We start from the raw sequence: 27241 nt of genomic DNA, 5'->3' as shown, positions 1-27241 counted from the left end.
CGAACGTGTGTAAGTCAACAGCCAGCAATGGAGTGTTTGTACTGTGACACTCTTTCGACATGTATAAAATTTGATACCGTTTTTTTTTTTTTTTTTTTTTTTTTTTTTTTTAAGAAGTCGAGTAAGAAAACAATGGCCCAAGTGAAGTGTCTTGCTTTTGTGTGTCCGAGGAAGTCATTGCCGAGTGTGCCGCTCTTAATGAGCCTTAATGGGTTTGCCCTTTAAACTGTAAGGTGGGAACCCACCCAACTTTGTCAACAGGTGACTTTTGGAACTAAGCGTTTCACATCAGTCCAACTTAAGGCACAATTTGCTTGGCTGGACTTAGTCTAATAAAAACAAAGTCAGATTTATTATAAAAGTTGAAGACAATACACATTTGAATCAATACGCTCTATTAACTAGAAAACAGTCAGAGTCAAAAGTCCATATATCAAAATCCTGCTCAGGCAATTCTGATTATTTTAACATTTGAATCAATACTAGCATTTATATTGATGCTTTGCTGTGACTTTAAAATTCACAGGCAAATCAGATTCTTTTAACATTTGAAATAATTGTTACTTACAAGAGCTGAATTTACAGCAATCGCTTTCTGCAGACGTGATCGACGGTAAAAACAAGGCTGAGATGAATTATTTTCACTCTTCTTCTATTTTGAAAGTTCCGTAGAATCACATAAAACCATCTCACGGACGACGGTGGGATTAGACCCCAAATAAAGGGCGGCAGAACAAAATAGTACAGAAATCCCATGCTACATCGCGGTTCCTTTATCGTGGCTTCAATACATCGCGGATTTTTTTCCAAATTTAAAGAAAAATCAAAAATTTGCAAATTCAAAATAAACCTATTAAATTGAGGAATCATGGCACAAAAGTTGCCCACACCCCATCAGAAGGCAGGGAGTGTCCACACAATTGCAGTACGTACACTTGTACCTTTTTAAAAAAAAAAGTTGTTATAATAATAAGAGTTCTAAAAATATATTTACAGTATTGTACCCTGATATAAAAAATGTAATAATAAAAGTTCTAAAATCATATTTACAGTAATAATAATACAGTAATAGTATTTAATAACATATTTACTGTATGTATACTTTAGCTACATCTACATATGTTACACACACACACACACACACACACGCACGCACACGCACGCACACACACGAACACACATGCACGCACACACACACACACACACACACACACACACTCACACACACATATCATATTTATATTATTTATACATTATTTTCTGTATGTCATTTATGTTTGAAACTGTTATTTAATGTTCTAATGATAACATATGTACTTATATGGTTTAATATACACTTATTGATACACAAAAAAATTATGTATGTTAAAAATGAGAGGGTGACACTACTTCGTGGATTTTCACATATCGCGGGTGGTCTTGGAATCAACTATCCGCGATAAACAAGGGATTACAGTAGTTACAAACTGCACAACAAAAAAATCTGAGAAACAAAATGTAATCAAATGGACACGATTAGGAAGTTTGGGCTTAAATTATTAGTTTCATAAGATTGGAAGCTGAAAGAAAACCTGTTGCTGCAATGGTTATTTGTATTGTGTGACCTTTTGTTCTGATTATTTTTCACATTTCCCCGTCTGGCTATTTTTACTTACTGCTTCTTTCTGATTGGCTGCAGCTTTGATCACTCCGTTAAATGGGCCTTCTTTACTTCCTGTTGTTTCTTTTTTTGTTACGTTTTAGGTTTATGTAATCCCTGTCGCGACATACTCTATTGTTCTGAACTTAATTAGGTTTTGTTCAACTTTCACAAGAAAGCAATTATTCTCGGGACACATTTGAAAGTCTCGTTTGTCAGGTTAATTAAAAAGGCCATGGCGTGTGAAACAACATGCATGCTTGTTTTTATGAAATGGAACAAGATACTCTATTCAAATTAACAAGGCAGTTTAGCTGAGGGAATTTCACTCAATATTAATCCGTGGATAAAGCTACATGATTTATTTGGGTACTGTAAAAGTCACCCCAAAAAGTGTTTCCAGACCCATCAGACGCTCTTCATGCTAACTTCCATTAAAAAAAGAAACACTTTTAAAATTTTTGCCAAACAACCATTGCCTTAAGGGTGGCTCGCTAGCTTCATGCTAACACAAAATGGAAACCACTAAAATTATCACTTAGGTTTACTAAATGAAGTCACCTGAGAAAACATCTCGCATTGAACTTTTACTTTCGAGATGTGGGATCATTCCAGACCTCTGATAAGAACATGTTCTATTCTGAGATTATCGGGCAGGGTTAACTTGGATGTGAGTGTGTGTGTGTGTGTGTGTGTGTGCGCGCGCGCGTGTGTGTTCGTGTGTGTGCGTGCGTGCGTGCATGTGTGTACGTGCGTGCGTGTTTCTATCCGGGCTCCCCGTGGTCCTTCTATTGGTCTTCTGGGTGGGTGGTCTGTTCCAAGAGAGGAGCACTGGAAATATTATACTTACCTACACACACACTCACGTCCGTGCATACATGTGCACGTACACACACGAGCAAACTGGGAATCACACCAACGCAGCACAGCGGCGGGCGGAGCAGGCGGGAGCCGTCTTCCAGATGTGTGACGTTAATTTGCTCCATGCACAAACATGAACCGGTAGCTCCCACTCACTCATCACCACTTTGTGTGCGTGTGTGTTTGTTGTACTACGCGAAGATACACAACTTTGTAAAAAGCAATGGTGGGATCAGTACAAAAATTTTGACTCTGTACGTATTTGATTTTTCCAATAAAAGTACAATCACACCATCACGCGTCATCATAAATCCTCTTGCCCCATGCAGTGAAACGAATGTAAATGCAATTATTGGCATTTGACATCGTGTGTTAGCATTGAGCTAACATGTCTAATGTATAAGACAAAGTTGTGTTTGCTTTCAAGCTTAAGTCCGTGAGTTGAATCTGTATTTTTCCTTTTGCTAGTTTTCATTTATCAATTTTCAATAAATCTACAGCCGGGCAGCGTGTGTGTACTGTAATCCCTCGTTTATCGCGGATAATTTGTTCCCAAAACCACCTGCGTTAAGTGAAATCCGCGAAGTACGGTCACCAACATGAAGTACTGGGCAAGCTAACGAGTTAGCGGAAAGATGCTAATTCGCGATCATACTAACACGCAAAAACGGACTTCTAAAGGAATGTAAACGAAAATTTGGATCAATACTACATTGTCCTAAAGGTTAAACACGTTTCCTCAATTTAGAAGTTTTATTTTGACTTTTCAATGTTTTTTTAAATTTGGGAAAAAAAATCTGCGATGTAGTGAAGCCGCGATAAACGAAACGCGAAGTAGCGAGGGATCACTGTATACTTTTGCCATCCACCTGCGAGGCTCAACTGCACTCGCAGGTGATGCAGAAGATGAGAGGATGTGGGAAAAGCGTCCACTCTGACCTGGAGCGCATCACCCCGGGAGGAGGAGGAGGAGAAGGAGGAGGAAGGGGGCATGAAAGACAAAGACAGAGCGAGTGAGGAGGAGGTGGCGGAGAAAAATGAAATCAGAAGAGCGGAGGAGGAAAAAGACGGAAGAGGTTGATTAGCTCCCCCCCGAGATCCTTTTGTTTAGATTGTTCCTCTTGCCATCTTTTTCTCTCTCTTTTTTTGACATCTGAGGTACATTACAGCAGCCAGGCCTGAGTCACATTTAGGACCTAAACCAAGAACATATGTGCTCTCTGTGCGCGCTCGCGTGTGCGTGTATGTTGGGATGCAGTGGGATTCCCCCCGCGCTGTTCCCAGAGTGCTGCTGGACTTTTATTTTCTTGTCCATTGTCTCATGCTGTGATATAAAAGGCTTATTGTTTGCCGAGCAGCCGGGGTGCTGCTGCAGGTTAACTGACAGTCCCCAGCCACACCATTCTCACCCGAATTGAAGATTTCGAAATGCCGTTAATCCACCCCATCCCCAAAATAAACAAAAGCGCTGTGGACGTTTAAATGCGTCAAACAGATGACACAGTTGTGAATAGCGAACAGCATGTCAAAAAGCCTGCACAGATCTTCAACTTGAGTCATGCAACGAGTCAGCTTCGATCACACTGCGTTTATTTTCTTTGCTGTACTTCTGTAAGTAAATCATTATTTTGCCATCAAAAACACTTTCCCAGTCTTGCTTTTGTTGTATAATTTGAGATGTTAAAGAGCAAAAAATGTTCACGTCAAAGTCATTATGCTTCATGTGAACATCTGGGTGTGAATGGAGGCATACAGCAGCCCCTTATGAGTATTCGCGATACATTCAAGGACACCAAAGTTTTCATCGGATTTGCTATTAAAATGCATCTCCATGGACTTCAAATGCGCTGCTAGAAGCTAACGAGTGGAAGAATCTTGTTGATTTCAAATGTCTAACACATGGCTAAGCTTTAATAGCATCGTTTTATTGTTCTATCACGTCATTACTTTTCAGACGCAAGTGTTCCTTGTTGAAAGGTCAGCAGAAGATGCCTGCTGGCATCAATGCAGTCAAACTCATCCAAAACCGACTTTGCTTGATACTATGTTTTCGTGTCACAACTATTATTGCAGTTCAAACAAATTAAAAGTTCACGTTGGAGTGGAAAGAACATCTCGGTCGGACTCTTCCTGTGGTGAGATTTTTGTTTTGTTTCATTCAGCTGATTTGGAGTAGCTTTGGCTGGCTGCTAAAAACATCGGCAAAGGTTATTCTTGTCAATATAGTTCAAGCGTGCTTTTACATTGTATTTCCCATTTTTTGTTTTGCATTCACACTTTATTTTCTAATTTCCTTTTTTGTCCATTTAAAATCTACTATTATGTCAACATTAAGGCCATTTCAACTTTGTGTCTTGAGCTAACAAAATGCAATTGGGTGGAACACCTTAACATGAAAGAGAAAATGCCGTTTATGACATTTCTACTCAAGTTTCTTCCTCAATAGCTTCAACAACAACATCCACAGATGGAAGATTAATGACACAACTACCTATAATTGAGCATTTACCGTTGCCACCCAAGAATGTACTTGTGAGCGAGAAATGTCACAAAACATTGCAAAGCACGCGTGAAAGTGTCAGCTGGTTTCTTGTCTTCTTTTTATTAAGTTTCACTCAGTTGAAGAAAAACAACTTTTGTCTTTGGAAAGTTAAAAGAACAAGAGAAAAAAAAAAGAAAAAAATACATCCCAAAAACAAAACAGTTTGCATGACAAAAATTAACATGAAAACAATTTTGAAAGCGGGGCGACTTCCTATTTTTTTTGCCCCTTTGTTTACAAAAAAAAAACTAAAAAAAAAATATTTACAGTGCATCACTATATATTTACATTAAGGCATTTTTGCTGGGGCCAAATAAGACGGGCAACGTGATAGCAAGCCCACAAATAAATAGTCAGACCGAGCATGATATTTCCCTTGACAATGCGATTCTCTGAATGCTACCAACTGTGGCTCAACACAAACACACAAAAACTTTGGACCGATTTGCATGTGAGCTGAGGAAAAAAAATGTTTCTTGTTGTTGTGACAAAGATTAAAAACAAACCCAAAACCAGCACCGATAGCGATTGTTTGAAAGTTTCAGTGCAACACAGCGCTGCTACCTTCAAGTCAACACAAGCAGACGAGATTGAGGCACTTTGAAGAAAGGTGGAGAAAAGAAGTTGAGAGTGTTTTTCAAGCTGCTCGTGTTTGTGTCTGCTTTGCTAAAAGACAAAATGAATAATTGATCAGCTAATTGCTGCTCTTTGGCAACCTCCGGCTTGCTGAATAAAAAAAAAAAAAAAATCCTTCTATGTGTCCGCCCCTTTTTTCCTTTCCTTCCATCTTCCGATGCACTGATCGTCCAGCGGTGTAGTTTTTACTCACTCGCTTGTCTATCCGCATTACCAATATTTTTTTTTTAGTGCAAACCAAAGAATATGGCTGTAGAACAAACAAAAAAGAAAAAGCACAATCTGGATTTTCCAGTTCGAGGAAGTAACAAAATAGGATTTGGCTTGACTAGTTTCACACATTCATTCATCCATTTATACAACCGATGAACCAAAAATGTCCGTTACAGATGAACTTGAGAAAACTTCACAAGTGTTCTTTAAATATTTAAACATTAAACAATTGCCTGGCAGCTGGAGATTTCCAAGGGGCCCTCAAACGTCTCATCAAAACTGATTTAAAACAATTACTCGTGTTTTGGTCGAATTTCCAAGTGCTTGACTTCATCATGATGCTTTCAAGCGCTCCCCCTTCGAGATGGACTATTCCAACTGTTTGGAATATGACGCCCATCTCCGACATGCCGAAGACGACTGCTTGAATAACATACTGAACCAAATGGTGCATTGAGGGCCCTGAAACTTGGATTTCAAAACCAAGTTCACTTGTAACGGTTTGACTGCATTTTCGGTTCATCACAAAATTTCATCCGTCGTGGAAAAACAAGCAGTCACACTCACAACTGTGGCCAATTTAGAGTCTTCAATGAAGCTAACGTGCATGTTTTTGGAATGTGGGAACCCCGAGTACCCGGAGAACACGCAAACTCCGCGCAGGTCGAACCTCACGCTAACACGCGGCGGCGGGTTAAGTGCTATCATTCCACTCATCAAAGGGCTGCAAATTTTTTTTTCTTTCGAGTGTATCTGAAGCTTCCAGTTGCTCCCGTGGGAGTGGGTCAGACTTTGCTCCCCGTCAGCGGAGGAACGACACAAAACAAGAACCCCCCCCACCCAAACATAGAAAAACAACAAGGAAAAAAAATGGCGGCATGAGCGAGTGCTTTGGTGGTCAAGTGTTAGTTCTGGTGCCTCTTCATGTGCAGGGCCAGGTGGTCCGAGCGGGAGAAGGAGCGCGAGCACACGGCGCACTGGAAGGGCTTGGCGCCCGTGTGCTTGCGGTAATGGCGCGTCAGCTCGTCCGAGCGGGCGAATCGCCAGTCGCAGCTGTCCCACGTGCAGTGGTACGGCTTCTCACCTGCGAAGCAGAGGCAGCGTCACAAAAGGCTCAACCATGCGATGGGGCCTTGTTGTTTTTGCTGTTTTTTGTTGAAGAATGCTGCTGACTTGTCACACGTCCTTTGTTCGAACTTCACACTCAAGTCATTCCTTCCCACAACAGTTGACACGCATATGACAAAGTAACTGACGCTGAGTTGCGGTGACTCACAGTTAAGCACAAACCGGAAAGACGGGTTGGCTCCCGCCTCCGGTGTCGGCCATTTTCTTGTGCCTTTCTCACCTGTCACCCTCAAAACTCTCTCATTCGTCTTCTCCTAAAGCAAACATTTCCCCCCCGAAGGGCCATGAACTGTGTGCTTGGGTACACAATGTCGTCCTCTCACATTGCTTTATAAACTTGAAGTAGTGATAATGGGACCGGATTGGAACATGTTCCCGCCTTGTGATCAAAGTCAACAAAAACTTGATTAGCCGACGGCAGGAAGGATTCTCCTTGCAATGCCAACCAAATAACAAAGTCTGTCATGCTTTCTACAAAGCACTTGCAGGATCCATGAAGATTTCAAAGTTATTATCTTGGGCGCTCCCTGGCTTTTTAATATTTTTTTACATTTGTTTTGAACGTTTCCCTTCATTATTATCACTCGTCTTCACTGATTGGCTGGGAGAAATCACGCGCTCCTGCTGCGGTATAGTGACTCATAAATTTGCACTTCAGCTCACATTGCCAAATACTGTCCCTTAACTTGTAAAAGGCACACAATTTGGCATCAGTCTGCAAGATGAGACTCATTTTGATTCTGCTAAAAAAACGCTCATTAAGTTTTATGATTTAAGATCATTTTTTTAAACGCAGGAGAGAGCGTGCAGAGAAAACAATGAACCGGGCGGGGAGTTCATATCTCGCAACACAACGCACACACACACAAACAATCAGGATAATGGATGTTGATGGAGATTAGAGGGGGAACTCCCCCGGGGACCCAAACGCATTAGGAATCATCTCATAGAGATTAGTGACAGGTGTATATGTGTGTGCGCGCGTCCGTGCGTGCACGCGCGGGGGTGCAGTCAAGCGGTTTGTATAAGAGCGGCGCATCGAGTAACAAAAAGAAAGGCGATGGGGGAGCGGGCGGGTGGGGGAGGGCCGGGGGGCATCCTGGGAGGGTTTTGAAGGTGGAAGAAAAAAAAACACATTGAGTGAAAGCTACAAAGAAAAGATAATAAGGAAATTGGTTGTGCGTATCTTTGTGCGCCCAAGCAGAGTTTAATTGTTGGGTTCTGTTCCCTTCCCCTCACCTCCATCCGACCGGCCTAAGGTGTGCAAGTGTATGTGTGTAAGACGTGGAATGTGTAGATATCAACAGAAGCTTTGTTTACTTAGCTGCTCGAAGGTGGGGCCCAAAAAACATCTCCCGTGCCTTGTTTGTTGCTTCTGCGCGTCCAAACTAACAATCGGGACGACGGGACGGGCCAGCGGGAGAGGAAGCGTGGAAGCGAAAGCAACTAGAAGGCCACAATGGTCTGCGCAAGGCGGCCGGACGATTGCTGATTGGGATTTTCAACACATTTGCTTGTGATTGTGCTCGAGTTGGCCGTTGAAACAATTAATGGAAAGATTTGGCACGATTACGCGGTATGTGCGCGCGCGCGTGCATTTCCTGGTAAGCGAGCTGACATTGCAGCACATACTCCGAGTGTCACATGGCAGAAGCGCGTCGCTTCCACCTGTTTTGATGGAATCGTATATTAAGTGGACGAATGGCGGGGCGGGCTACGCTTACACATGCACACAAACGCACGCCAGGAATGCGAGAGCCCGCCTGGCAACACGATGCCGGGCGCCGATGCCGAAACACGAGTCGAAAGGAAGGTCTTACCCGTGTGGGTCCTGAGGTGGGCTTTCAGATGGGACGACTTGGTGTAGACCTTCTTGCAGCCTGCGGGGACAGAAAGCAACGCAAATCAATCACGGGTCGTCGTGGAAGAATGCAACCAGTCACCTGGCAAAAAGCATCCCGCGATACAGTGAGATGTTTGTCAGGATTGGAAACCGATTCGACTGAGCCAGTGCACATGTTCTACATCCTAAAACAAAGTTCACATATATTGATTTGAATCTATTCACAAATCGACGATGTACGATTAGCGTTCCAACCGCTTTATCATACTGCCCAACAAGGACACATAATTTGTAAAAAAAAATATATATATATATATATATATATATATATATATATATATACACACACGTGTATATATCGCATTTTTTAATGGCACACCTGACGATGTATCACAGCAGATAAATGTCCCAAAAAGTAATTTGTCCAGTTAAAAAAATATATATATCGTAGCAGACAAATGTCCCATAAAGTAATTTGGCCAATTAAAAAAAACACTGCAGCAGACAAATGTCCCTAAAAATAATTTGCCCAATTAAAAAAATCCAATGAAAGAGCACATTGCAGGGGACAGAACAGGTTGAACCGACCGCGCTTGCTCGTTATGACGTCACAATCGAGACAATTAACATTCACGTCTGCATTCCTAATGAGGTTCTTCAGTAAGGTTCACTTTGAAACACTTCCCTCCAGGTGAGTTTGGCAAGGAGAGAATCTCTCCTTGACGCGTGAGACCGAGAGCACTCAGCATCATTTGAATTGGAAGACGTGCGCAAACACGCTTACGGGAAACTAGCCGGGCTTTGAAGCCTTTTTCTTTTTTATAAGCTGACGCCACTCGGCCTGCAAGTAGCTGCACATCGAGGAGCACCCGTGAGAGCGTCAGATAAATTGAGGAGGAATCAAAAGATTCCAAACAGCCAACTAACGCAGCTCGTTGAGCCGCGAGCCTTCGCACTGACAAAACAGGCCTGCTTAATTAACACCAATACGCCCACGGATTCATTCCAACATCGTCGCAGTCATGTCTTGAAAGCGCAAGCGTCTGTGAAAACTGACTGCCGACGGGGCTGCAGCCATAAATCGTCCTGGTAGTACACAAAGAGAACAAAATCGAGCTGTGAAAAACAAAACAAAAAGAAAAGAAAAGGAACTCGAGTAACAAGTTGTAATCACTCATCAGCTTGCTAATGCTGCAACAGACATGAAACAACAAAGTCACAGCACAAACGTCAACACCTAATTGCGCAACTTCACCTCCGGAACAGTCCGGAATTTTCTCGTGACTACTCGAGTACGAGGCCGAGGAATTAGAAGGAATCGCTTCAATGCGACCTGTGGCTTCTTGAGTTGTATCTGCAAACAAAGCGAGATTTGCCATCAGACTTACTAAACAGGTTCACAATTATGGGTTCGGAGGTAAAGAGCGATATCACTCGAAGGTGACCCATGAGATTATCAAGATAATCGCTCACGATGATCTAACATCGGAAAGGAAGGCAAATGCTCAAACGCTGCCAAGGCATGCTGACACCTTCTGCAAATAAACATTGCCGGAGCATGTTTGTCCAGTCGCAACTCACATCTGGCAACAATAAAAGGTGAAGCTTCTTCACACGGGATACGGCTGACATTTGTCAGGAATTCTCAAGTGGGATTGACTAAAAAATATATATATATATATTGGAAGAGCGCAACCTGGATCCATGTGAAAATGTCAATGGGCCTGTGCCACACCCCTCCTTCCATCTTGTGCTTCAGCAGTTTTGCCTTGGCATACAAGCTAGCTAGCAACGATAGTGATTAAATGCTCAACTAGCTTTGCCGATACCAGCAACAACGACAAAGGTGCTTTTGTTCCAACCTGGATAATCACAGTGGTGGATCCGCCGCTTCTCCAAGTCCGGGTTGTTCCTGCGGTTGTAGCGGGCGGCTGTCAGGGCCTGCGTGGCCACGGGGGCGTGAGGCAGTGGTGCTGCCTGCCCTGGGACAGCGGGAGCAGCACCTGAAGCCAGCGGCGGCGCCAGGGGGTCGCCCGCCAGTCCTGGGGCGCCGCCCGCCAGCTTGGAGGCGATGGAGGCCGCGTATGAGGGCGGCGGCGACATGGTGTGGAGGAGCTCCTTCTGCCTGTCAGGGCTGCCCGGCTCGGAGCTGGGTGGTGAGGGTGGCAGGTAGGGCGCCTGCTGCTGGAAAAAGTGGGTGTGCGGGCGAGAGTACGAGGGCCCGGCGCAGAAGGAAGACTTAGCAGTCTGCTCTTGTTGGGGACTACGGAAGGACGTGTGGACGGCGGAGGAGTGCGGAGGGTGCTCCTGCTGCTGTTGAGGGTCGGGATGATGGTGGTGAGCCTCCATGCCGTCGCCATGGTGATGCTCCAACCCGGAGATCAGCAGCTGGAAGAGCGAGGCGCCGCCGTCATGCTGGTGGAGCTGCTGCTCGAACGGCGACGTCATCTCCTGTTTGATGAACACCTCCGGCACTGCCTCGCCACCAGGCTGATTGAAAGCGCTGGTGAAGTCAGGCAAGCCCGCAAGGTTGGTTTCCATGGCGCCGCAGCTACCCGCGGCCACATGGAGGTTCTGAGAGAAGCACGGTGCTGCCGATTCCGTCTTGATCTGCACGAGGTCCCCGTGGGACTGAGGGGGCCGCGGTGGCTGAGCCAAGCCCGACCTCGGGTAGGCCACGTCAGGCAGGAAGAGATTCATGTTGAGGGTGTACGGTGCCTCCCCGAAGAAGTGATCCAACTCTGCGGTGCTGTCTCTTTGGGACTTCTGAGCGTCTGCGAGCGGCTCCGGGGAGAGATAGCGGTCCATCTCACACTTTGCCTGAGGAAGGACACAAAAATAATTAAGCATTTCGCTCAGCTTCTGCCAAGAACCACTCTAGATTTGATCGGCACGTCACCGCTCAGTTATTTATCAAGTAGTCATCAATAGGCGGCTGCCACATTCCCACTCTGCCTGTAAGGCTCAACTCACAAACCCGCGTGCACTCCACTATTTACTGCGATGACTTTGCGCATTTGCTTCCAAATCGAAAAAGGATTTAGCTTGCAGAGAGGAAGAGGGGAACACCCCACGCTTCCTTGCAGTAGTCGTCCAGGTCTGTCTGGGCTACTTCGAAGCTCCCGTGGCGGCTCTTACGCGCTGCTCTCGCCCTCATTTGCTCTCCTGCAGGGCAGCGAGAGTTAGCGGGACCTTTCAGACCATGCAGGGTCAGTTGTTGCCAGCCGACAACTGCTCGCCAACTGGCTGCGCACGCACAACGCGAAAAGAATGCAAGGAGGGATGCCTGGCGTGTTTACCGCAAATGCTTCGCGATTTATTTAAAAGAACGAAAGAAAAACAAGAGCGAAAGCGTGCTGGGTTGAAATGGTGTGGCAGGCCGGTTATGAAAAACAGCCGCCACGCCCATTGAATCCTAAACACAATCGATCACAACGAGTGCGAGCTTTTTCCGTTTCTATTTTTGTTTCCTACCTGTGTGTAGACGCTTACACCGCTTCTGTCCGAGTCGCTCATCTTAAACTCCAAGCCTAAGTCCTCCAGGTGGAAGTGGAATCCTGCCTTGTGCAGCGGGTAGAAGGGCTCCTCGTGCCCGCCGCCGCCGCCTCCGCTCATCGCCAGTGTCGCAGTCATGGAGCTCCCAAAAGGGGGGAAAGGGAAAACAAAAAGACTTGGACCGAGCCCCGTTTGAGTACGCCGAAAAGAGGAAGAAGAAGAAGAGGATGAGGATGCTACAGCCGAGCCGGGGGAGGGAGTGGAGCCGGACGATCTTGCTTACATCCCCGTTTGCACTTGTCTCGCCTCCTCCAGCGGCCCACCATCAGTTTTTTGTGCGCGGCGTGCAGGGCGGAGCAGGAGCGGGCCTGGTGTAAATACAGCACACGCGCCGCCTACCAGACCTTTAAAAAGCTACCCATCACTCATTCAAGAGCGGCCACCGCCCTGAACGCGCCGTCCAAATACATTAAGCACGCGTGCACGCTGCACCGCACAACCACAAGGGCAAATCAAGGTTGAACAAACCTTAACACGCTCCGGATGATTTAGGGGGTTAGCCGATTAAATAAATCATTTTAGAATATCCCAATTATGAATTTGAATAGAAACAAAAGAAAATAAGGGGGAAATTACATCTGTGAAATTTTAAGCCATGCCAGTGAGTCTATTAGAAAAAAGTCCTCGATTTAAAATAAGGGAGAAATTGACTTCATGAAATTCTAATCATTGCCACTGAGTCCTTAAAAAGTAAATAAATCAATGAAGCTATGGTTGTCTAAAATCCACAAAGGCGACACAATGCAAATTCTTTAGTTGAAGGCATTTAGTGCAGGCAAAGCAGATGATAATGTTTCTAAAAAATAGAAAGGAAACCTCAGGAAAAACTGGCCAAGAACCAAGGAAGGAATTTCAGTACTGTTGTTGAGCAGGCTAGCGCGCACAAGACTCAATGTGCAACAGCAGCTGCGCTCAACTCGCAACTATCAGGTGGATTTCCCTTTCGTGCTTTGAGGTCATGTCATGTATGCCAAGCGTCCAATTTAACCGATGAGAAGATGGAGAGTTGCAATAACAAGCGACGTGTGCCAGGAAAGAGGAATGTATTACCTGAGCAACACCTGGACGCGTGGGAAAATGACTTTACAAAGTTTATAAATTAAAAAAGACTGTTTAATTTTAGGAAAAAACAACAACAGGTATCTGTCGTTATTTGGGTTTCTGCTTGAGTCTTTGGTACCAATCAGGAGTTTCTCTTTTTGTCTGGAAATAAAACAGAGGAAACATTTGAATCAAAACATAACATTGTGGGACTGGAAAAATAATAATGAAATATGCTATTATAATTGATTAGGATGCGCTGGTGTGTCATACACACACCTTATTTCAGCCCAAATTAACAATCATGTCTCCCTTCCACTTTACATATCAAGAAAAGATCAAAGTTGTGTGATTCTCTGGCAACTGTTGCTCAAATGAAACCCAACTGACAAAAACGTTTTTTCCTTCCGTCTTGCCAACCTCGTGTCTCGGCTGAGAACGTGTGACTCACGCATGGGTGTTGGCCCCGTTAGACACTTACAAAAACGGTGGGTGCAGGTTTGCCGGGCGACTCGTCCTTGACGGGCCCGCCGTCCGACTTGGAGCGCCGCTTGACCGAGCCGGCGGTCTCCGGGTGGACTGTGGCCGCCTCCAAGAGGGTTGGCGCGTTTTCTTGTTGTGAGCGCATGCTGATCAGGACTTGTTTCATCATGGCTAACTCCTATAAAAAAATGATTAAATTCTATAATTAATTTTGGGAGAAACTGATGAGAATTAGATAATTTGCCAGGGTGGAGAATCACTGGTCTAGAACCAGCTCTTAAGGGCGACCCCGGGGCTCAACGAGCTTCAAGGATCTTGCGGGGCAGAAGGGGAGGACTATGAGCCATTTTGCTGTTCTATTTATCACCCCTGAGGACAGGAGCCCTGGCATGTCACACAAACACACACACACACACACACACACACACACACACACACACACACACACACACACACACACACACACACACACACACACACACACACACACACACACACTGCGGTGGCATCTCAACCAGGCAGGCGGAGGAACAGCTGTCTATGACATGGCACATACTTCATACAGCAAACGGCAAGCGCTGGGGGGGGATGCAGGAGGGGGGTGGACCTGTTTTCACACAGGCGGGCATGCGGGCGCGCGCACACATAATCGTAAAGGAATTGTTGCAACACAGTGAGAGAACTTGACTGGTGTGAAAAGCCTGAATGTTTGTTTTCAAAGCGACTCCTGCAGATGGCCAACAGGCACAAGTGACTCGATCGCCGTTGCGTTGGTTCGAGGCTCTCCTGACGACACTTTGAATCATTGTTTGGTGTATATTTGGGCTTTAAATGATAAACAGGTAATGATGAATATTTTTAGGGGAGGGGTCAAAATGTTGCTATTGGCGGCAGATCTCTGTCCGCACAAGCAAGGGACCTCATGGCATGTACCTCCCGATGGTTAAGGAGCCGCTCCAGATCGGCGGCCATGTTGTCCTTCACCTGCAGCAGAGCCGTCCGCTCTTTCCTCAGGGAACTGGCGACACAAAGTGCAAGAGATTAAAAAAAAAATAAACGTCTGGGTGCTCAATTTGCCTCAATTTACGCAACATGTCAGACGGTCTTATGATGACTAAGAGTGACTCAACGTAAGGTGCAATTGCACGTGAAGTGATTTTCTTTTGTATCAGGGTGGAGTCTGAACAGAATCAGCATGCGTCACCTCCCGTATGTTTGAAGACAGGACGACATGAATGGACTGTGACCCTGCATGAGTATCAAAAGTGGGCGCCAGCCTCACTGCCCACTGCTGAACGTGGAGGAAACTGATGAGAATATCTTGGCGTCAGCAGCCACCTTTTGTCCAAATAAAAGTGACGCATTAAAAAAAAAAAAAAAAATGACGCCACTGTAACACAGCCACGTGACATTCCACGATGCACAATGAATAGCGAAGCGGTGTGTTAAATAATGACTTCCGTCCTGCGCCGTCACATGACCTGAAGGCCACTTGTGGCTCGCGGCGCCTGCTAATGTTGCATTTCAAAGGTGTCACCGGCAGGCGCTGTGAGACAGACGAGCCACCATGCTGCAATTATATAATCACTTCAAGAGAAATTAAAGTGAAACAGCTATCTTAATACATGCAACAGCTGCTTTGGCTCAAATGTGCTACTTTTCCCGAATCTTGTTCACAAATGTGTCTAAACCTGTTGGTGAGCACTTCTTCTTTGCCGAGTTAATCCATCCACCTCATACTGTAGGTGTGGCGTGCTCAGATACTGATTAGGAAGCATGAGTGTTGCGGCCCACGGCTGGCCTAAGGCACACCGGTGCAATAAATGCGAGGCCAACGGTGGTCACAGCAGATTCTAGGTGACCCTGCCGGCCAATTACAGAGCGCACTTGAATTTACACTTGAGGAGAAGTTTAAGTCTGACGTGCATGTTTTTGAAATGGAGGCAGAAACTGAAGTGCCAGATCAAAAAAAAAAAAAAAAAAAAAGCCGTCGATGAGATTTGAACCTCAGGACCTCCTAACTGTAAAGCAGAAGTTTACCCTTGTTACCTTTGGTAACAACAGATTGCTGGGTTATTAAGCAAAGTGTGTTCCAAAGTATTTTTCCGTCGTAATTGTATATTGCATTGATTTTCATCCAGCTGTAATCACCCACGTTAAAAACACCAATATGGAATTGTGAAGGTGCCAAAGCCGCGGATGAGAAAAAAAGTGCTAAATCACTCAAGGCTTGGGAGAGATGGATGACTGCCAATCAGGAGTCCTTTGCAGTGGAACAAAAGAAATGAAGATAATCGCATCAAATTAAAGGTGTTATGTCAATATGTGGCGCGCGTGCGTGTGTATGCGTACGTGACATCGTCCTCGAGTGACGCCACGCGTTGCTTGAGGCTGTTGATCTCTCCGTCCTTGTGTCTCACCGTCTCGATCAGGTAGCTGTAGGGCTGCTGCGTCTGCTCCAGCAGCCGCTGGGCTGCCAGCAGCTGCACAGAAAATGCTCGGCTCAACAAACACAAATCCAAATTATTCTGCTCGTGTGCTGTCCGCTTGGAGCTTTGCCTCCGTTAAGCAGCAAAACAGAGTTCAAGTATGGACTCGGCTTTGGGTTTGCTTGAAAGATCACACGAGGCCCTTTAAAGTGATTGATAAGGTGGACAGTCTGGAGTGGATTTTCATGTTTTGCTTCACATTGTGCCAAACGCTGCAATATTCTGGGCCGCGGCCTAGCAGCTAGGAATCCCCCTTCCCTAAATTGCCTCCATCTTGGGATGGTTCTTTTTGGAAACTAACGGAGGGCCCCAAATTCAATTCTCCATTACATGCATTATTTTCAAAATGATGTCACAGCCCCCAACTCGACAAAGCGACACCAAGCTCGCATGCAGAAGGAAAAGCAGTGTTGCGGCGCTTTTACTATCTGGTCTAAAATCTACGGGGACAAGCCTGCTTGTTACACATTAAACCAGGTTTACAACCCGCAAAAGTGGGTAGGAGGGCAAAGCCAAGTGGGTGGGAGGTTTTGGACAATAGTAAAGTTCGTCAGGGCGTCTGTGTGGGTGGTTAACACCCTTGGCTATACTGAGAAACTGTAATTTTTCACGCTTTCTTTTCATTGCCAGTGAATCATAAGGTATTCCCAATGAATGCCAGTCAGTCTTTGCTGACAGCTGAATGGCTGGTTTATTTAGCTTTGAGTGGTGCCCCGCCTTTTTGCACTCAACCATCGCAACACTCGTGCGGCTTGAAAAACTTTCTGAAAAAAAAAACACTAAATGCGATTAAAAAGAAAAAAAAAACAAAAAAAACTGGACACCTGCGCCGTCAACATTTTTTCAGCCTTACGATAACTTTGGAAGTGGAGCACGAGCGGGGCACATGTGAGCAAAGTCTCTGCGTCCGGGCACTGAGAGAGAATAAGGCCGCTGCTGTCACGGGTGGTGGCCATGTTTTTTTTCTCTCTGAGTCAACAAGTGTGACAGACAGACAGCGCCACTTCTCACACTTTGTCACTTAAGCTGTTGTGTTTGCCATCAACAGAAAGTTTTTGTGAAAGGACACAGAGTCGATTGTCCAAGGTGAATTGACTTTAGCACATGCCTGTTCAATGCCACTGGGGCGGGGGGGGGTGTACCCTTGATGCTCAGGGGGGAGGTTGGGAGACAACGTTAGGGAAGCGCAGATGTGGACGCAGAGGTGCCAAGGTTGCAAAATAAGACGCCGGCCGTTAGAGCAAAGGCTGCGGCGCCTCGCTCGCTGTTTACCTCCTCAGATATCTGGCCTGTTTGGGACTGGTGCTTCTCCAAGTCTCTCCTCAGCGATGTGTTTTGCCTCTCCAGCTGCAGCACCCTGCGGGCCAGGTGAACACTGCGCACACACACATGTGCAAAGAGTGAGGAGAAAATTCCAAAACACTGCAAGTTACCACTAGTGTTACTTCAATATTTCCCTCATGGCTTACGTAATCATGACAGATGAGATCAATATGAACTTTTTTTTAGTGTGTTGTGTGTTTGTAGAGTTGACTAGATCAAAAAGTGCGCGTGGACTATAAAAACACATGCAGGACACACGCATGCGATGCAAGTCACAACACAGCGAGTAGTAGCGTAGTAGTTGACTGCAGGAGAGGACGGGGAAAGTGCCTGAGAGCAGATGATGGCAGTATATCACACGGTGAGACGCTGACATTTGGCAATGAGAGGAGAAAAAGCAAGAGGAATTTGTGCTGGTATGAAGGCTGTCATCCACCCGGGCAGGTTTAATGCCACTGCAAACACGAGTAGTGGAGAAAGCGCTTTGTCACCTGGCTGGCATACAACGGAGCAACTCACTTTATGAGTTTTTTGTTGAGAAACGATGCAAAAATAAACACAAAGGCGTTTGTAGCTGTTGAAAGGGTCGTCGCCAAGACCACACAAGGTCGCGAGGTCACAGATTAGATTTGTACCGATCGCAGAGTTTTATCCAATCCCATCTCAAATCATTTTTCTCTATTGAAATGAATGGAAACGCCATTAATCGGTTCCTGGCTACCCACAAAGATGGCGCATTTCCATTAAAGTTGCACCAAATCTGAAGGTTCAAAATGTCCTTACGTTGTGCAAAGACCTTGGCAAATCTCGCAAGACATGAAAAGATGTATTTATTGATGTCATTGACTTCAAGTCAAGAATCAGCCCGACCAAGGAGGAAAAAAGTTCCACTGTCCTAACAATGCCCATGCGTTGTTTTACGCATGTGGATATTGGCGGCAGTACACGGTGTGCCTCAGGCTCCGCACCTCTGCTGAAGTCTCCTTCGAGCCATGGTGGGAACGTTGGCTCCGTAACCGTACGAGAAGAGGACCCTCTCCGCTTCTTCTTCATTCTCAACTGGACAGACACCAAAGCAAACAGCGGCTCTTCAGCAAAGTTTGTTAAGCATACAACGGATAATAAAAAAAATCCTTACACCCCTACTCAACTGTCAGTTTTTTTCGTGATCTAAAAATGAAGCCAAGATAAATAATTTGATTTTTTTTATAAGTGGTATAACTCATAAAAATGAAATCTTTCAGAGCGGGGAAGTTAAAATAAACAATTGAGATCATGTGTTTGCACAACTGTGCACACCCTCTAAAATATATTGAATTAATCGTACACATTCCAACTCATGCTAAATCGGAGTCAGCACACATCTACTCAAGCGTTCCCAGATCAACTGATTCTTTTTTTTTTTTTTTTCCAACACGACAACCACTGAGCGGCCTCACTTTCAGCAGCCTGCACGGTGACCTGATCCAGCTCCTGCTCGAGTTTTTCGTACGTCTCCAGGCGAGACGCCTGCTCGGCATTTTGAGCGTGAAGCTCGGCGGTGCGCTTCTCTGATGACGTCTGTAGCCGGTAAAACTCTTGCGTCAGGACCTGTCACAAAGGTGGAAACCAAGATGAAACACGTTATTATTTTGATTTCCCCTCCTACTAACAACTACTTTATGCTCAATTAAATTCTGACAAAAACATGACACAGACAGCTTCCTAGGAAATGTTGATCTAGTCACAGCCACAGATTTATTTGGCTTTGAAAAATCATTTTTGTTTCTTATGTTGTAATTAGTTGAGATGGCCAATTTTGTGATTTTATGATTGAACTAATGAACCAAAAATAAGCTTCCCATAATGTTCTCATTTATTGAGATGCACCTTTTAAGTCTCGGCGCAATAAAAAAAAAAAATTTTTTGAGCAAGCCCCCCAAAATGTTTTTTGCCCTATTAATTATCTTTTGGGGCAAGAATCTTATCACAAGATCAACACCGTTTCTGCAAAAAAAAGAAAAAAAAAAGAAAAAGAAATGCTAATAACCAGTAGTCTCACGTCAAAAGATAATCTGTAGCTTTCCTTTTAGTATTTTTTTTTCCCTCTCTCTTCTTAATTAGTTTTTCTTGAGAAGTGCTCGGAGGAAACCGCATCAGCCAAAAGACTTTGGAGTTGCTGTCTGATGACTAAAACTAAGCGCCGTGAGCGTGTTGAAAGAATTTTGCCTGATGACGAAGGCCTGCTGACAGGTTGGCAGCAAAACATAGCAACGGCGCATGAGGAAGAATAACTTGTAGACAAAAATAAGAAGGCAGCTCATCTGTGTAATGTTGCGTTACGGCCGGCAAATGCCTGACTTTTCTTTTTGGGGGGGGGGGTTAGTACCTCCATTTTTTTGCGCTGTTTCTCACACTCCACCTGGCACTGGGCCAGAGCCTTGTCCGTCTCCTCCTTCAGCAACTGAGCGCGCTCGGCTTCGAAGGAGTGCAGCTTGGCCTGGTTTGACAACTCGGCCACCCTGCCGTCTGTACCAAGCTGCAGCTGGCGAAACCTGTCAGAGTGCAAAGACATGATAAAATAACTTTTTTTTTACTACCCACTTTTGAGCATGGAAGCAGTTTTATATACAGTGTGAAGTGTAACGTCACGGGGCAGCGCGAATGCTTCGCTGGCCCGTAGTTCTGAGATTTGGATCTCTTGGCGTGTTGTGGTACTCCCGCTTCCTCCCAAATTCCCAAAACACACATGTTAGGAGAAACGAGGACTCCAAAGTCTCAAATGAGAACGCTTGTCTGGAGCTGCCTTGTGATTGGTTGGCAACCGCTCCAAGGTGTAGCGCCTCTTGGGCAAAGTCATGATGCTTCTGGGCCTGGACGCAAGGGTGAAGCGGTTCTGGAAAAGAATCTAATTGCTATGAGATTCTCTTTCAAAATGTTTCAGTTCTTTGATTGATATGAGTCTGATCTGTCTGTCCCATGTACACAATTAGAGACAGTGACTCACTAGAGAACATCATTATAAAAAGCACAAGGGGGGGGGGAACAAATCATTCCATTCTCTTCCTAACACACAACTTGGCAAGCGCGGCGTCGCTCAACAGGACTGCCGAGTCTTGAAAAGTCAGAACCTAGAAAAGCGCCCACAGCCATGCGCCGCTCTCGTTTGATGTTGGGTGACTGCGTTTGGCTCTTGGCGCAAGGAACCTATTGAGGGCAAAGCGGCGGGTTCTCAGAAGGCACCGTTTGGACTTAAAAATGTAATCAGTCAATTTGCGAGCTTGCACACAAAGCCTTAAATGTTGTGCGCTGTGTAACGTGGGAGTTCCGTATTGTTTAAAGCTTTAACTTTTGATGCCAACGTCATGACAACAATTTTAATTGAACCGGCAAATGTGTTGGCGGAGTCATGAGCCAAACACCTCTTGTGAATTTGGCTCTCAGGCTCCTTGTTGAGAATTTGGGACATCTGTATTCAAAAAATGTCATCAAGTTCTCGCATTTGGTGTTTAGTCGGAAATTTCCGCAAATATCTTCCTAGGGTTTGCTCTGCGACTCGGTTAAAAATAACAAAGCGGCTCTTGGAGCACGTTCGCTTCCTCGGGCCGCCGAGGTTGCTTCGGACAATATTAATAACTCCCGATTACAGCCGAGCTGATAGGATTTCATCATCCATAGAGCGTATTCGGCCGAGCTGCGCGCGCGCTGTGTGACGGACAAGTGCACATGGTCGACATTTTATGTCCTCCTTTATTGATGCCGCTCTGCAATCGAGAGGCAAAGAATGACTTGGTGTGAATGTGTCCTGGAACCCTGACGTGGAGAATCCCAAATTTTCCCTCCGGCTGGGCTCCAATGTGTGTTTTTGAAACAATGACGGCAACTCCTGCTGCAGCGTGTGCCCGCGCTACTGTCGTCCGACGCCATTTGAAGCTCGTCCGGCTCATTCTTTGCCCCAAAAATAGGGGCGAGCGTGGGGTTAGGGGTTAAGGGCTTGTGGCTAGCATCTGTCGTTGCTGGCTTGCGATGCGCGGCCGGAATGTAATCGTGGCAGAGAGAGTACGGGGGGGGGGGGAGCGATTGTGTGTGTCCATCTACATGCTTGTGCGTGTATGGAAAGTAAGAGCAACAGCTGGTGGTTTGGATCTGGAGAAATGACAAGCATGCAGTCCAAGCCTGGAGACGGACGGGGACACTGCTGCTGCTGCGCGTGTCATTCACAGCCTGTTTGACATACTGTAGTTCAAGTCAAATATGACAAAAATGTCAGACATAGTTTAAATTATTTACACACGCTGGAAGGACCACATTTCATTTTCCATATCTATAGCTATCAATATCCATACACAAATATAATAAACACGGACTAAAAGTATGTCATTCAATGGACCAAAAGAACCTACAAAGGTTAAAACTACAGTAGATGGTTGATAAGCCCCCCCCCTCGCAATTGAAGTGACTTTTGACCCTGCCGCTTCATTCTTAGCATGAAACGGCAAATCAAAGCGCCAGCACGCACTTCTTCTAATGACAGGGTTGAAACGTCACGTGGGACGCGTCGGCATTCATCAGGGGCTGCGGGCATGTCAAGCGGTGTAAATTTGCATTTTGAAACTCAAGGCTGCGGTGTAAATTTGCATTTTGAAACTCAAGGCTGCCTCGCTAATTACGCTGCGTAACAATAATATGACCTTTTAAATGCTTGTGAAATATGATGCAGCCTCTGAGAAGAAAAAAAAACTGCACTGACTGGCTTGAAGTTCTTTCTGACAGTTTAAGCGCCGTTCTCAGGCTAATCCCTTTTTAGGTTTGTGAGCTTTCAACCGCAACCAGGAAGTGACTTTTAATGTCAGCAGCAAAAGTGGACCTGCCGATGCTCATACCACTTTCAGGAGACAACGCCAAGGCGGCATCAGAGATTGTGCTTTTAGTTTCAATTGACTTTGAGAGGCATTCATAATGACCATCTTCATTCTGTCGCTTGATTGGTTAAGAGAAATTATTTCTTTAAGAATTTATGAAAAGGTTTGTGCTAATTGTCGGCAACAAACTTAAATGTTATTAAGTGTTTTTAAATGCTCTCGCCCAGAGTCCGTGTCTGATTCTATAAACTTGTGGAGCTGTCTTGAAAGACTCTGAAATAAGAGCTCAGGTTGCAAGAGCAGATCAACTTGTCAGGTTAAACGTAGTATTGATGCAGTTGGTTATGTAATGACACACCTCCATTTCACGATGCATTCATGACATCTGCATGAGCCTTCATCGCAATTTGCTGAGTAAGACGTGCACTGATTCCATTCCTTACGCAGGAGGTAAAAACATACAGTAGCTCCATGCTGATCCAAATTGGGAGGCCTCAACCCAAAATGATCCTGAGGTTGTTCTAATACTTTTGCACACTTGACTCGAAAACCGGCGATGTCAAACGTACTGTTCCAAAAGCTGGTCGTATCGCGACTGGGTATCTCTCTCAGCAGTGAGCGCCCGCTCCTTCTCCAGCACCGCGTTGTCTCTGGCCTCACGCAGGTTTCTACCCAACAAAAAAAACAGTTCATGAATCTTCAAAGGCGGAGAATGAACGGACGACGGCCGGGGATACCGCACCTGTTCTCTCTCTCATACATCTCCCTGGACGTTCTCTGCAGGTTATCGATTTCCTGACCCGTTTTCAGTCGGATGTTCTCCAACTCGTCTCTCAGCTTGCGCTCATACTCGGACTTGTAGTGATCGCTGCAACAGAAAGCAAAAAAATAAAATAAAAAGTGTTTGTGTGGTCACTTGAGGCTGAACGCAGCAGATGCCAACCTGGATGCCACGTATTTCTCATAGGCGTCCTCCCTGGCCTTCTTGGCGTCCTCCAGGTGCACCTGGAATAGGCACGCCAGCGGTTAGACGTGGCACAGCCATGATGTAAGGCGCCGCCACCGTCGACTGTAACAACCTGCAGGCGCTCCAGTCGGTCTTCCTCATGCGCACAACGAACGCTCAGCTCCATGTTCTGTCTGTGCAGGTACTCCTTGTCCTTCTGCAGCAAGGTCGCTGACTGCTGCAATGACGCCATCTGCGGGGCAGAAACAACACTGCAGGCGTGGCAGGGAGGAACGAGGGATTTTTTTTTCACCTCATGATCTGAATATCAATTTAAAAATATGTGCAAAAAATAGCAACATTTATATTTGTTGGAGAAAAAAAAATGAAAGCAACGCTTTTTTCAAAGAAAAAAAAATGGAAGCAATCATTACAGAAACAAAGATGTATTTTCTGCATAAAAAGCCATACTCATTTGAGAATAAAGTATTTTTTGCTGACGGGGCAAGCGACAGCCATACAGCAAGGGCATTGCATGTCAGAGTCGGGCTTGGAATACTCACCTCTTTGCCGAGGGTGTCTCGCTCCCTGCTGAGGGCGGCGTGAGTCACGTTAAGTGTCTCGAATTTTCTCTTCACCTCCTTTAGTTCAGCTTCCAAGGCGTCACGCTCGCTACCGCAGAAAAGAAAAGACACGCATCAACTCACTTGACATACCTGATTAGGATCAAAGGATCAAATAAATGATAATAGGATGGGTATAATAGGCCAATTTAATTGGCAAAAGATCCATAACCATTTTGGAGAACTTTACAAGCAATTTAAAGGCGACATTATGCATCTTTCCAACCACAACTGAAGCGTTCCCTCAAGTTTTAGGGTGTTTTCACACCTGGACCCTTTTAAAAGAACCGAACTCAGACCTCTTTAAGTGGACCAAAAAGTGGACCAAGAGGAAACGAACTCAGTTCTTTTTGTGTTCACATTGTGAGTGTGTTTCAAAGAGGACCGAGTTCTCTTTCTGGTTCAGTTCAGCCTTGATGGGGCCTCAGTCCTCTTTTTGTTCACACTAGGTCCTCTAGAACTCTCACACTCCCACTGCACTGCATTCTTGGTAGTTTTTGATATCCCCTGACTCCCTACTTCTTCGCATTTTATCTCGAGTAGCTAAATACTTTTGTTTTTTCACTTTTATTTTGTATTGTATAGAAGTTCTATCAAAACCGGCTGCTTTCATTCTCTCAGAAAATTCTTGAAATACTTTCGCATTACGGTGGGTCGTAGATAGTTGTGATTTAATGCTGTCGTCGTTCCAAATTTCCAAAAGACATTCCGTTTCGTCTTCTCCCCAAACTATGCCGCGTCCAGGTGCCGTGGCAGAACTTTGAACGGCACATGCCTCTCTACGTTTACTATTAGAACCACGGTCACGACCACGACTTGCTGCTGCCATACTTTGGATTCTCTGTTCTCTACAGTTTTGTTTTTGAACCTGCAGTCACGTGACCAATCTACGGCAAGCCAAGGAGGTTACAATACAGTGCAAAAAGGCGAAGTGAACCCAGTGCGCTTTGTGTTCACAATGCACAGATTAGGTGAACCGTACCGTTGACTTTTTAGCGAACCGTACTGAGACCACCTCCTCAGTACGGTTCGTTTTAAAGGGGTCTGAGTACGGTTGGCGCGTTCACATATGCGCAAAAAATGCTGAGTCATCGATCCGAGTTCGCTTCGAGGGCTGAAAGGGACCAAGTGTGAAAACACCCTCAAAGTCTGTCTAGAGAACAGCGAGTGTTTTAAAAATGTCACCGTTTGACATTGGGGTAGTTTTCTCGACGGTAGTCCCCATCTTGGATGTGCTGTTTGGTGTCAGCCAGCTCCAGCGTGAGTCGCTGACTCCTCAGCTCCATCTCCGTGCGGAGACGGCGTTCCTCCTCGTAGCTCTCAACGCACACAAATAAAATAACATTTGAAGTTAACACGTCAGAGGATAAGAATATGATATATGAGATAATAGGAGAATGAAAATATCTCATCTAGAAACATCAAGTTGTAATTGGGAGCAGTCACATTCAAAGAGGACATTTTGTTGATATAAAATTGACATGACATTGATTGTATGCAAATTATATTTTTCACATGCCTTGTGCATGTGGTGCAAATATTGCCAACGTGTGTTGCACACAAAAAAATTGCCAAACAACTTTAGTAATTTTCTACATCAGGAATTGTGCTGTGACCTTATCGGTGTGGGAAGAGAGGAGAAACGCTTGGCATTTTGTCATCTCATTTTAAAAGAAAGCAAACCTCACATTCATCACAATTACGCCACTTGCTCACTTAAGGGAGAATTTGTTCTGCTGTATGTTTGCTCATGTATTGCCAGTGGGTGTGAAATAACAAATCAGGTTGATTGTAAAAGTACAGTGCACTACCTCCATCAGAGACTTCATTTGTGTCCGCTGCATCTCCAGGTCTTCGCTCAACGTGTCTTTCTTCACACTCAACTCGGCCACTTGAGCCCTTAACGGAGTCACCGCTTCGTAAAAGCGGACCTAAAAACATCATTTAAATAACATCAACATGGATGATAAATTCATGCAAGAAGTACAGAGCAACTCACAGCAACAAATTCCTGAATGGACATGGAGTCTTCGGAGAGGTCGCGAAGCTCCAGATAGCGCTCGTGCGACATGTCCAAGTCCCGCAGAGAGCGGCGCAGATCTCCGGCCTTCTCCCGCATCTGCAGGTTGGCCTCCTCCAGCTGCTGCTGCCGGAGTAGGATGCCGTTCACTTCTTTCTTGCGCAGAGCCTCCTGCTTTCTGAAGACCAATGGATGATGATGAGGGCATACTTTTGGCTTCCTAGTGTACAGGCACCCACCTGTTGTCCTCCTGAGCGAGCTTTATCTCACTGTCCAGTCTCAGCGCCAACACTTGTTTCTGATGGAGGGCATCATTCAGCCTCTCTTCCAGTTCCTCCACCTAGAGTACAGCAACGGAGCACCACAATAACACGTTATTATATCATTACTATGTTATGTCAATATGTTATTATCATACTATTGTTGCGTTATTACAAGTTTTATTACTGTAACATTTTGAGTTTAAAAATATATACCGTGGTGCAGCAAACTCAGAAATTATTGTTTTACCCTGGACATATAGTCAGCCTTCAAGTTATCTAAGGTGAGTTTTTTTTGGGAAAGCTCAATTTTCAGTAGCTGGACGTTCTGCAGTAGCTCCTTCCTCTCGATCAGCTGTCGGATGAGCTTCTGCGAGCCCGGCCGCATCTCGTCCGACGAGGAACCATCCTCAGCGGTGGGCACGGTGGTCTCAAGGCTGACATCCTCTGACTCCATGTCTAGAGAGCTGGAGACGTTGGCGGCGCTCGACTTTGGCTTCTTCGGGGGCATTTTCCCTTTGCACCTCAGCTAGGTAATGCTAACGAATTAAGCGTCAATAAGTTATGCGCTGCCTTGTGGATGGTCAAAGTTAACTCGCTGAAACAAGCAAGAATGGAACGTCATTTTATCCGTATTTAACACATACTACTTTAAATATTATATACACATCAAACGAGACGACATAAAGAGGAGAGCTGTCAGATACACATTTCGTTATTTTCAAGGGTCCCGCTTCCTTCCGCAGCAATCTCAGGGTACATCTTATTTGCAAATAGTCATTCTGTCCGGTATCAGTA

The 27241-nt window shown here is 45.3% G+C and overlaps 2 protein-coding genes across 3 annotated transcripts; both read right to left on the bottom strand.

Moving 5' to 3' along the window:
• Positions 1-5078: 5078 nt before the first annotated feature.
• Positions 5079-12772, bottom strand: klf5a (Kruppel like factor 5a). 2 transcript variants are annotated; one of them, XM_049735506.2, is made up of 4 exons: positions 12337-12772; positions 10725-11682; positions 8840-8899; positions 5079-6975 (listed from the first exon to the last, which is right to left on the bottom strand). In XM_049735506.2, exons 1-4 carry the CDS (start codon positions 12493-12495, stop codon positions 6797-6799), a joined length of 1356 nt encoding a protein of 451 aa, XP_049591463.1. In that variant the 5' UTR covers positions 12496-12772; the 3' UTR covers positions 5079-6796. The 2 variants fall into 2 exon arrangements, with proteins under 2 accessions (XP_049591463.1, XP_049591464.1); XM_049735507.2 differs by lacking the exon at positions 12337-12772 and adding an exon at positions 11762-12246.
• Positions 12773-13165: 393 nt separating this feature from the next.
• pibf1 (progesterone immunomodulatory binding factor 1) lies at positions 13166-27215 on the bottom strand. The gene is made up of 18 exons (XM_049735502.2): positions 26694-27215; positions 26423-26523; positions 26163-26361; positions 25975-26094; positions 25349-25482; positions 24104-24212; positions 23674-23793; positions 23538-23599; positions 23337-23462; positions 23164-23262; positions 20122-20287; positions 19193-19343; positions 18722-18812; positions 17703-17805; positions 16294-16424; positions 14875-14959; positions 13940-14119; positions 13166-13620 (listed from the first exon to the last, which is right to left on the bottom strand). The coding sequence occupies exons 1-18, from the start codon at positions 26952-26954 to the stop codon at positions 13567-13569; spliced, it is 2292 nt and encodes a 763-aa protein (XP_049591459.1). The 5' UTR covers positions 26955-27215; the 3' UTR covers positions 13166-13566.
• Positions 27216-27241: the final 26 nt, after the last annotated feature.

The sequence above is a fragment of the Syngnathus scovelli genome, chromosome 12 (assembly GCF_024217435.2).
Source record: "Syngnathus scovelli strain Florida chromosome 12, RoL_Ssco_1.2, whole genome shotgun sequence".
In the NCBI taxonomy this organism is placed as follows: domain Eukaryota; kingdom Metazoa; phylum Chordata; class Actinopteri; order Syngnathiformes; family Syngnathidae; genus Syngnathus; species Syngnathus scovelli.
This window is presented reverse-complemented; position numbering and strand designations above follow the sequence as displayed.

Coding starts and splice junctions, on each gene's coding strand:
- klf5a (XM_049735506.2), bottom strand. CDS start 12,495: ATGACTGCGACACTGGCGATGAGCGGAGGCGGCGGCGGCGGGCACGAG. Junction 11,683..12,336: donor GTGTAAGCGTCTACACACAG/GTAGGAAACAAA, acceptor GTCCTTCCTCAG/GCAAAGTGTGAGATGGACCG. Junction 8,900..10,724: donor CCACCACTGTGATTATCCAG/GTTGGAACAAAA, acceptor CTGTCCCCGCAG/GCTGCAAGAAGGTCTACACC.
- pibf1 (XM_049735502.2), bottom strand. CDS start 26,954: ATGCCCCCGAAGAAGCCAAAGTCGAGCGCCGCCAACGTCTCCAGCTCT. Junction 24,213..25,348: donor AACTACCCCAATGTCAAACG/GTGACATTTTTA, acceptor TTTCTGCGGTAG/CGAGCGTGACGCCTTGGAAG. Junction 23,600..23,673: donor ACCGACTGGAGCGCCTGCAG/GTTGTTACAGTC, acceptor TGCCTATTCCAG/GTGCACCTGGAGGACGCCAA.